Source organism: Rhincodon typus, chromosome 15 (genome assembly GCF_021869965.1).
Source record: "Rhincodon typus isolate 14 chromosome 15, sRhiTyp1.1, whole genome shotgun sequence".
NCBI classification, from domain to species: Eukaryota; Metazoa; Chordata; class Chondrichthyes; order Orectolobiformes; family Rhincodontidae; genus Rhincodon; species Rhincodon typus.
The window spans coordinates 18,674,796-18,686,823 of record NC_063346.1 but is presented as its reverse complement, the minus strand read 5'-3'; the positions used below and the strand labels follow the sequence as shown (position 1 = coordinate 18,686,823).

Genomic DNA, 12,028 nt, shown 5'->3' with positions numbered 1-12,028 from the left:
CTGCCATTTTCCTATTGATGCCCTCCTGAAAATACTTCAGTGTAGATGGCAAATTGATTCCCTATGTTATCATAATATCTGATTAATTACACCATTCGAGGTGCTCAATTTAAACAAAAAATCTGCGTTACAAAATTGCTATTAATAAACAAAGTAAGTAAAGACAGAGATAACATCACACAAATAAAATAATACATCTGTTACTTCAGTGACAAATGCAAAAGTATATTTATAAGGACATAACCTATAAAAAATTGGATTAAGCCCATTTTCAGTCTGGGAGTGGGTCTTTGAAAAAAAAGGCTCAAAGCTTAACACAAATGGTGTCCCATGCCTTATGTTTGAAGATGACAAAATTGGGCCATTTTTAATCACCTTAAACCTTAATGAGGCAAGGGGAATGTGAAGGGACAAACTGGACCCACCAGCAGTGTGTTATAGTAATGTGAAGCTGGAATGAGCAATTTCGAATTCCATTTCCATACATCTGTCACTCATTCCCCACTCCACCATGCCTCTTCCTCAATCTCGCCCTCATTTCCAGCTCCATAAATGGGTGAGTTTGAAGAAAATACTTCACTCTAATTTGTGGCCTCCCGCTATCCCTTCAAGGTTAGTCTGCTGAAGACCTGGGACCAAAATAGCCCACATTCAGACTTGAACCAAAAAAGGATACACTTGCTGCGCAATGTTATTTGACAACGAATTCCAGTCATTTGTTTATTGAAGGGTCTTACTCACACACATTCAGAAACCTGTTACAATTTCACTGACAAACACTTATGCTTTACCCCTTAGGTGTTCCTGCTGCTACTGGCACTGGTACCTTGATTATCACCATGCTGGATGTGAATGACAACCCACCCTCCGTTTTCCCAACCACAGCAAAGTTCTGTGAGGATACAAAAGATGTCAACATTGCTATCTTGGGGGCAACAGACAAAGATCTCCATCCTAATGCAGATCCATTCAAATTTCAACTGGGCAAGCAACCTGGAATTGAAAAAACCTGGAAGATCACTCAAGTAAACAGTAAGAGACTTTTATTGTGTCTTCTGAACAGGGTATTGAGGTATCTGTCAGTATGGTAGTGTGATGTTCCAATCCTCTGATGATATACAGTGCTGAATAATGCATTGGAGGTTGGTGTTTGCAATGCTTAACACACATGCCAACAATTTCATGGAGAGATATGGAGCTAGAGGCCAGGCAGCTCATCACAAACATAGACTGAAATCAATCACCCCCAACCATTCTCCTATAGGTTTAGTAACATACAAAATAGATGCAAGAGGAGGCTATTTGGCCCTTCAGGGCAACTTCACCATACAGCATGATCATTGCTGAGCCATACTCCTACTCTGTCTCCCTTAACCTCTTGACACTTCACCTTTACAGATTTCTGTGATAAAGAATTCCACAGATTTACCACCCTCTGATTGAAGAATTTTTTCCATATATCAGGTCTCCATGTATATCCTGAGTTCGTGACGCTGTGTTTTGGATGTCCCAGCCGGGAAAAATATCATCCTTGCATCGAGTCTGTCCAGCCCTGTCAGAATTTTAAATGTTTCAATGAGATTGTGTCTCATTCTTCTAAACCTCATTGAATACTGGCCCAGCCAACCCAATCTCTCCCCATATGACAAACCTGCCATCTCAAAAATTAGTCTGAGCTGTGCTCCCTCCATGGCAAGTATATCTTTTCTTAGGTAAGAAGACCAAAACTGTACAGAATAATCCAGGTCTTCAGATGTGGTCTCACCAAGGACCCCGATAACTGCAGTAAGACTCCCTTGTCCCTGTACTCTAATCCATTTGCAATGAAGGCCGGCATACCGTTTGCCTTCCTAACTGTTTTCTATTACCTACAGTTTGCCTTTAATGACTGTGTTGTACAAGAACCTGTGTCCTTTTGTACACTAACATTTCCCAATCTCTTGCCATTTAAATAATGCTCTGCCATTCTATTTTTCCTACCAAAGTGGATAATGTAACAATATTCGTGTTATATTGCACTTAACTTGCCTAAATTGCTCTGAAATCTCATTTGTCCTCCTCACTGCACATACTCGTGCCTAGATTTGTGTCATCAAAAAACTTGGAAATACTACATTTGATTCCGTCATCCAAATTGTTGATATATACTCTTGGGATTCCTGTCTGCTAACCAATTTTCAATCCATGCTAGTAAAATACTATGTGCCTTGATTTTGCACCATAATCTCTTACTTGGGATTTTATCAGCTTTCAGTTCCATTAATATCTCTAGTGCAACTTTTTTATTTGCAAATACTATCTTCATTCACTTGCTCCCTCCTTAAAACATCCTTGCTTCCTTCGAATTTCTGCAAAATATTTGTCGCCTTCTGTGATGAGAGTACTAAAGTAGTTGTTTAATTGCTCTACATTTCCTCGTTCTACATTATTAATTCTCCAGTTTCAGATTGTAAGGGGCCTTCATTTGTCTTCACAAATCTTTTTCTTCATGTATACTTACAAAAGCTCCAAATTCACTTTGATGTAGCTTAAATTTACTTTCAGACTTTACTTTTTCTCTCAATTAATTTCTTATTGGTCTTTGCTGACATCCAATCTGTTCCCATTTTGATGTTTGGAAATTTTCCCAGCAACTTTATATCAGCCTTCTTTGAATCTAATGCCATCCCGAATTTATTTTGTTAACCATTGTTGGGCCCCTTTTCCTGATGTGTTCTTTTGACCAAAAGTAATGTATAATTGCTGCAATTTATGCATCAGTTTCTTAAATAATAACCATTGCCTGTCTAGTGTCATGCCTTTTTTAATGAAGTTACCAAATCTACCCCAACCTACTTGTCCTCCTATCTCTACAGAGTCATACAACATAGAAACAGACCCTTTTGGCACACCGTGTCTGTACTGACTAACAAACACCAAACTACAGGCAACATCCTGGTGAATCTCCTCTTCACTCTCTGCAGTGCAGTCGTGTCCTTCTGATTGTGTGGCAACCGGAACTGTGCATAGAGTACTGTCTGTGACTTAACCAATGTTTTATAAAGTTGCAACAAGACTTCCTTGCTCCTATATTCTATGCTGCACCTAATGAAGGCAAGCATCTCATATACCTTCTTCACCACCCTATATACCAGAAATGACACCTTCAAGGATCTATGGACTTGTACACCAAGATCCATTTGTTCCTCAGTATTCCCTGGGAACCTACTATTCATTGTGTATAACCTTCCTTTATTAGACCTCCCAAAACTAGTCAACTCAAATTCATCAGGATTAAATTTCATCTGCAATTACTCTGCTCACTTTACCAGTTGATCATCTGAATGTAGCCTGAGACAATCCAATGCCACCAATTTTCATGTAATTTGCAAATGATTAATTATATCTTCTATATTCATATCCAGTGTACATAACAAACAACAAGGGTCCCAGCACTGATCCCTGTGGTACACCACTAGTCACAGGCTTTCAATTACAAAAACAACCCTCCAACATCACCCTTTACCTTCTGTTTGTCAGCCAATTGTGGATCCAGTTTATCAATTTGTCTTGGATCCCATCAGTCCTTAACTTGTGGACCAGCCTTCCATAGGAACCTTGTCAACGGCCTTACTGAAGTCCATGCAAATCACATCAAATGCACTAGCCTCCAATATATTTAGTTTTTCAAAACAACTTAATTAAATTAGACAGTATCTACCTCAATCAAATCCATGCTTACTATCCCTGATCAATCCCTGCCGTTCCAAGTGTTAATTAATCCTGTCCTTCAGATTTTCTTCCAATGATTTCCTTACTATTGACATTAGATTAACTATCTGTCATTATCTGGCCTAAATTGATGCCTTTCTTGAACAAAGGAACCACATTAGCTATCCTCCAGTCATCTGCATTTCACCTGTGGCCAACAAAGTATTAAATTTCTCCACCAGGGCCCCAGCAATCTTCTCCCTTGCCTGCCATAGCAGCCTGATACATCTCATGAGGTCCTGGGGATTTATGCACCTTTATGCCCACTAAAACATTTAATACCTCCTTCTTATTAATCTTAACATGTTCAATAACCTCATCATCCAAGCTGAAAACCCTGACTACAATGTCTTTCTCCTCCTCAAATACAGATGAGAAGTAGCATTCATTTAAGACCTCTGCCACATCCATTGGCTCCACACATAGGTTGTCACTTTAGGCACTAATAGGCCCCATTCTTTCCCTGGGGAATCTTCCTTACTCTCAATGTACTTTCAAAAGGCTTAGGGCTTTCCTTAATTATATCTACCAAAGATATTTTACAGCCCCTCTTTGTCGTCCTAATTTGCTTTTTTAAACAACCTCCCATATACTTTCTATACTTTTGAAGGGCCTTCCCTGGTTTTAATGTGCTGTACCTAACATATAATTCCTCTTTTCCTTTGTCAAATTCTTGATATCCCTTGACATCCAGTGTTCCATGGACTTGCTGCCCTTAGCCTTCGCTCTTGCTGGCCCTGAGTTCTTATTGTACTACTTTTAAAAGGCTCCCACTTTTGAAAAGTGGACATGCCAGCAAAGAGCTGCTCCAGTCTGTTTGCCAGAAAACTTTGAATTGACCTGTTTAGAGATATTATGATCCACCTCTGGAGCAGGTGGGACTTGAAACTAGGTCTTCTGGCTCAGGGATCTGGATTTGCCAGAAACTTTTTATCAACCTATTCAGATATTATAACACAACTCTGCAACAGGTGGGATGTGAACCTGGGCCTCCTGGCTCAGAAGTAGGGACACTACTGCTGCACCACAGGAGCCTTATGAGTGCCAGATCCTGTCAAATGATATTGAAATCAGCGCACTTCCAATTTCGACACTGAACTTCTAAACCATCCTGATACCTTTCAGTAATGACAGGCAGTTCTGGATTTGGTGATGTGTAATGAGGCAGACTTGATCAGGTAGCTTAAAGTGAGGAGGCTCTGGAGGGAAGTGACCATCGTATAATAGAATAGACCCTGTGTTTTGAGAGAGAGGTGTTGGACTCGGATGTAATGATATTACATTTGACTCAAGGTAACTACAAAGAAATGAGGGAGGAGTTGGCCTGAGTTCTTTGGAAAAGGAGCATAGGAGGGAAGACGGTGGAACAACAGTGGCAGGAATTTCTGGGGTCAATTCCAGAGGTGCAGTAGAAATTCATCCTAAAGAAGAAGAAACTTTACGAAGTGGAGGGTGAAGCAACCATGGCGAACAAGGAAAGTCAGGGACAGCAAAAAAAGTGAAAGAGAAAGTACGCAATGTGGTGTAGGTTAGTGGGAAGCCGGAGGACTGGGAAGCCTTTACAAACCAAAAGTGGATAACTGAAAAGGTAATACGAGGTGTAAAGGGCTGGGGGAGAAGATGAAATATGCAAATAAGCTCACTTGTAATACAAAAGAAGGTTGCAAGTATTTTTTTAGATATGTAAAAAGTAAGAGGGAGGCAAAAGTGGATATCGGACTGCTGGAAAATGAGGCTGGAAATGTAGTAAGGGGAACAAAGAAATGGCAGAGGAACTGAATAGATACTTTGCATCAGTCTTCATGGTGGAAGACACCAGTAACATACCAGAATTTCAGGAGTTGGGGGCAGAGGTGAGTATAGTGGCCATCACTAAGGAGAATGTGCTAGGGAAGCTTGAAGGTCTAACAGTGAAAAATGTGATCTTTCAGGACTCACTGGAGTCAGGAAGGGCCCCAGAGGACTGAAAAATGACTAATATAACACCCCTATTTAAGAAGGGACGGAAGCAGAAGACAGGAAACTTGGTCAGCCTGACCTCAGTTATTAAGAATTTAGAGTTCATTGTTAAGGATGAGACTGTGGTATACTTGGAAGTGCATGGTTAAATTGGAATGAGTCAGCATGGCTTTTTCCAGGGGAAGCCATGCCTGACAAATCTGTTAGAATTATTTGAGGAGATAACAAGCAAGTCAGACAAATGAGAGACAGTGGATGAGATCTATTTGAATTTCCAGAAAGCCTTTGACAAGGTGCCGCGCAGGAGGCTGCTAAATAAGTTAAGAGCCCACGGTGTTAGGGGGTGAGATACTGGCATAGATAAAGGATTAGCTGGCTGGCAGAAGGCAGAGGGTGTGGATAAAACTGCTTTTTCCAGGATGGCAGTCAGTGACTAGTAGAGTTTCACAGGAGTCAATGTTGAGACCACAACTAATTCATGTTATACATAAATGATCTGGACTGAGGAACTGAGGGCATTGTTCCTAAGTTTCACAGTGACGCAAAGATAGGTGGAGAGTCAGGTTATGTTGACGGAGCAGGGAGGCTACAGAAGGACTTGGACAGGCTGGGACAGAGGGCTAAGAAGTGGCAGATGGAATACATTGGGGGAAAGAGTGACTTTGACAGGCAGATTAGCGGTGTGGATTGTTTTCTAAGTGGGGAAAGGCTTCAGAAATCTGAAGCACAAAGGAATTTAGGAGTCTTGGTTCAGGATTCTTTTAACGTTACATGAGAGTTCAGTTGGCAGTTCGGAAAGGAATTGCAACATTCGCATTCATTTCAAGATGTCCAAATTACAAGAGCAGAAATGTACTAGTGAGGTTGTATAAGGCTCTGGTCAGAATGTATTTGGAATAATTGAGAGCAACTTTGGGCCCCATTTCTAAGGAAGGATATTCTGGCCTTGGAGAGGGTCCAGGGAAGATTTACAAGAATGATCTTGGGGATGTAGGGCTTATCATATGAAGAGTGGTTGAGGACTCTGGGATTGTACTCAATGGAGTTTGGAAGGATAAAGGGGATTCTGATTGTAACATACAGAATCCCACAAGTCCTGGATAGAGTGGATGTGGAGATGTTTCCTTAAGTGGGAGAGACCAGAACCTGAGCGCACAGCCTTAGAGTGTAAGGACGACTCTTTAGAACTGAGATGAGGAAGAATTTCTTTCGCCGGAAATTGATGAATCTATGGAACACGTTCCGCAGAAGATCATGGAGCCCAAATCATTTAGTGTCTTTATGACAGAGATAGGTTCTTGTTTAGTAAGGGGACCAACGGTTAAGGGAGAAGGTAGTAGAATGGAGTTGAGAAACATATCAACCATGAATGAATGTCACAGCAGACTTGATGGGCCAAACGGCCTAATTCTGGTTATGGTTTTAGGGTTTTTACTCTGTCTGGCAGTCACCCATTCTCTTCTTACTTGCAGTGTGACTACCTCATTGTACGTACTACCTACGTAGACCTCAAGCATTGGTGACTCGACTTTTTTGGACATGCCATAAGTCTTGGCAGTGAATGACAGACAAACCTAATCATAGAAACTAAACAAAAGTTGTTAAACTGCATTTAATACATAATGTAAGATTTTTGTCATGATATACATGGTGATAAAGAGTACTTTTATTTCTTTTTGCCTCTGGGACCTGAAGAGATTTTCCAAAATGCACTCAAGGCAGTATTTGTTCAAGAGATTGTTTTTCTTTTCTGACCAGTACAGTCACCATGAAGTGTAGTTTTATTTAGGCCATTGGTCCAATGAAATGTGTCAGATTATTGTTCCCCTGATGCTCGTATGAAAATAAACTCAGTAAAACATTGTGTCGTGGAATCTTGGGGTAATACTAATCCACAAAAATGCTAAGTCTAGGTCAGGTGGGAAGCTTAAAAATACCTTGAAACTCAAGCCCCATGCCAGGATAGCTGAACAAGCATTCCTACCAGTCAAGTGGTGGGGGTCATCATACGCATTGTCCAAGTGGAACATAAAGAACAGGTGGATGGCACAGCTGACACTTCATTGCAAATACATGCACATTTCTAACTCTATTGCAATTTTGGGACCCAGCCAAACAGATTACCTGTACTTAATGTCATTCCATCTAAAAACCCTGTCTACTCTTTACCCAGTGCCCAGCGTAGACTAACAGCTTCTCAATGATCAATGTGGAAGCATCAAATAGTGAAAAGTCATTAAACAGTTGAGAACCTTTGTTTTATTCAACAATGACAAAACTGAAGGAAAAATCAAATAGAAATTGCTTCAGGGAATGAACAGGGACTGCTTGCTTTTCGAAGCACAACAAACATACAGCCAACAAGCAATCACCAAACCCAAACACCAACTGATACTGCATGTTTATCTTGAAGAAGGTGATGTTCTTCCTGCTAAATGCCTTCATCTTCCTCTTTAGAAGGCTGTTGGTCTTCTGCATGCATCACATCCCCTATTTCAAAGAATCATAGAATCCTACAGTGTGAAAGCAGGCCATTTGGTCCATTGAGCCCACACCAAGCCTGCAAAGAGCATCCCACCCAGACCCAACCCCCTACCCTATTCCTGTAACCCTATATTCCTCATTGCTAATCCACCTAGCCTGCACATCCTTGGACGCTATGGGCAGATTAACATGGCCAATCCACCTAACCTGCACATCTTTGGACTGTGGGAGGAAACCAGAGCACCTGGAGGAAACCCACGCAGACACAGGGAGGATGTGCAAACTCCACACAGACAGTCACATGAGGCCAGAATCAAGCCCAGATCACTGGTGCTGTGAGGCAGCAGCAGTGCAAACCACTGAGCCACTGTACTGCCTCGTTTCCTGTTCCAGTTGTGCAGAACGTAGTCTGTAATAGTTATGCAGCACACACTGTCTGGAGTTTACTGCAAGGTTTCCCCAGACCAATCCACTTGTTGAAATCTGACCCCCACAATAACCCGAGTGAATAAATGGGCTGTATTATATCTGCATTTGGCCAGCATAAGGGACTTATCAGCCGTGATTTCAGAGACTAGCTCTTGTCTGCCTGTAACCATTGTTATAAAGCCTTTGATGGTTTACTGTATTCCTCTATAAAGTGGCACATGGAGGACTCTGATAAAGAGGGCTGTGGAATGCCAATGCGTGTACATTTGACGCAGGACTTAGTTCCAATGAATGCAACGTAAGTAATGTAATGCAAACGCTGTGAGGAGATTGTAAGTGCTGTACAATTACTGATATCTTGATCCCTGCCCCCTCCCACCTCCGCCCGCTCCCCCCCTCCCCCGACACCTGCATCAGCCAAAAAAGGGCAATCAATGAAGCGCATTCACAAATAGTTAAAGTTCAAGGTGAGAGAAAATCACTGAGGGTGCGGTGAGGCTGGTACCTGTTTGATGCCTATGTCCATGGACGGGGCTGTGGGTAGGTTGCTGACCATGGACATGCCCTGAGATATTGGTACTTGGTATTCATGGTGGAGGCCTGAAGGAGCAAGCAGTGAGCTGGAGTCGCCATGTATCCATTCTAACTTTCATGTTGGTCATCGCTGCCCACTTTCTATCCAGCGGGTGGGAGAATAAGATCGAGCTCTGTCAAGACTACCCAGTAGAAGATTGGCCTAAGCATACTGCCAGGCACTTTGTGTTCCTTCTCCAGAACCATCCAGGTGTGGACAATATTTCAAAAGAATCGGGCAGTTAGAGTGACCGCCCTAAAGAGCTACACGCATTCTGTATCTATAGATTACTGGCTTTGATCGCTCTGAAGAACCGCATGAGGAAGCCCTCAGTGTCAAATATGTGCTCATTTAGAGTTTTGCTCACTGATGTCCAATCTGCACCAATTTTCTCAAGCTTTTAATTGGAAAAGGTACATTAAGGGAAACAACCAAAGCTAAATACTGAAAATTCTCCCTCACCTTTTGGTGGTGTGCATTGCTTTTAATGGGCTTTCTATGTAAATTAATGAATTGAAAAACAGGGGTGTTTTACTGGTGGTGGTTAATAGATGAAAAACATCTTGGATGATTTAATGATTGGGGAGAAAAAAAAAAATTCAGTTGTGTGTAAGAGCCCTCTGGGTGTAAAAAAACCTGAAGAATGTGAATTAAACTACAAAGAAATAATGTAATCCAGACTCATGTTCAATAACTTTGGTGCATTTTTCAGCTCTTCCACCTAACTGGTCATATAAAGCATCTCGTGTTTCATGATTACTTTTTAACCACCTTATATATAACTGGTGCTCTCTCCAAGAAAATAAATCAATACCAGCATCTTTCTAATCCAAGGAAACAGCCCCAGTCTCCACCAAACTGTTTAAGATGCAGGCAAAGAGTTTTCAAAGCAGAAAACCAATTTCTTTCAAGAACCCTTCTTCAGATGTTCGTATTCTGATCTATTTTGAGTATCATTTTTCTACTGAGGACAATACCTTTACCTATTTTACTATTTTATATTTTGTTCCCAGTAATATAATGTATTCTGATCGTATGGTCTTTACTCCTTGAGGATGATGCTCAACTAAGTAATCATGTTACACTTCTCATTTTGAAGCCATTCAAATCTATCCTTGGGAATCATTCACCTTTGATACCCAATATCAATCTTCAAGTAGTTCAAGAATACGTATATCGCTTGAGCTTTCTTCATTTCCAATGTTTTTAATGATACAAACTGCCAAATACAATATCATTAATGTCATCCAGTCCCTCCATAGGCCCTAGGAGATGCAAATGACCTTCTCCCCAATTGCTTCTACTCTACCCGTTCCATTGTGCTTTCTTTTATCCATTTAAGGGCATATGTTAATGAATCCCACAAGATTAATGATTGTGGAATGCTGTATTTGGGTTAGGTGTCTGAAATAGCTGGTGAGATGGAGGTGTACGGAGGCAGAAAAATGTGGGTCTGTGACTTGTGGGATTGCTAAGTGTATGAGTATGAAGGAGTTTCTGGATGTTAGTATTAAGAGTTGAAGGCCAGGAAGTGCTCCTGGGTGACTGAAGGGGTTCTTGTACATTAAGCAGAGGTTGGTGAACTAGTGAGTGGGAGATGTCAGTTAAAAATTTTGCCTTGACCATCCACATGAGATTGTATGACCTCTTGGGGCATTGTTATTAGTGGCCTTCATTCCAGACACTGGGAATTGACCTCTTTCACCACCTTCTCCAAATTTCTTCTGAGCACAATTCTTGAGGGTCCCCTGTCTCCTTTTACACGACCATGATATCTCTTGACACTGTAGAAGCCTCACTCTGCACTAGTGTTTCATTTGCGAGGTTTTAAATGGTGGCAACATTATTCAGTGTAGCAGCCCTTTAAGAGGGTCAAGCACATTTAAGGAAAGTGAGCTCCATAACTCGTCAGCCCTCTGCTGAGGGCAGAGGTGAGATAGCAGCATAGAACATGCTTGGCCCTCCATGATGACATTAGTAGCAAGGCTGGAGTGCCACATTTTCATGCTGCCCACCTCCATTAAACCCACAACCAGTTACCAAAACTGTCCAAAACCCGTGATAATCTGATTACTCTTACTCTTTGTTGATTTTTCACAGCTTACTTACCCACCATTGTTGTATTTTAAATCTGCTTTTTATTACACACCTAGGGAGCAAGTGGGGCTTGAAGCCATGCCCCTGTAGACCAGAGGTAGGGACGGTACCACTATGCCACAAGGCCCTTTGCTTTTTTTTTTGTTGTTATATCCAGGAGTGTTATTACACACAACCGAACAGCTTTCCCACCACCAAATTACCATGTCTTTTTTAGAAATTTTCATGCAAAGCACATTACGGGCAATTCACATTATCAAAAGTAGAAGGGGTGAAGGGAGTATGGAGAACAGTAGGACACTAAATCAAAATGGAGTTAGAGGGGGAAATAAAGCAGTGTATCCCTTGTGTTGCCCACCTCTCACTAAAGGAATTGAGTAGGGTCTGCTTTTTTATTTCTTCTATATCCAGAAATGCTCTTGCATACAACTGAATGGCTTTCCCACCACCAAATCACCCTGACTTTTTTAAAGCATTAACCACCACCAGTAAAATGACTTTTGTATTGTTTGCAAATATGGATATATTGTATCAGTTTGATTCATCCAATTAATTAACTTAGATTGTAAATAAGTCAAGTAGCAATACTGCTTCTGCCACACCCCACTAGCAACTACTTAAAAATGACCAATGTATTTCCAGAGATAGTAGGAACTGCAGATGCTGGAGAATCCGAGACAACAAGGTGCAGGGCTGGATGAACACAGCAGGCCAAGCAGCATCATAGGAGCAGAG

General features: G+C 41.4%; 1 protein-coding gene across 1 annotated transcript in view; it reads left to right on the top strand.

Annotated features, from left to right (window-relative positions):
• cdh13 (cadherin 13, H-cadherin (heart)) overlaps window positions 1-12,028 on the top strand; it is a 1,009,596-nt gene that overhangs the window by 982,972 nt on the left and 14,596 nt on the right. The window contains exon 12 of the mRNA XM_048606112.1: window positions 799-1,032. Within this exon, the coding sequence (XP_048462069.1) occupies window positions 799-1,032 (234 nt within the window). The remainder of the gene's footprint in view (window positions 1-798; window positions 1,033-12,028) is intronic.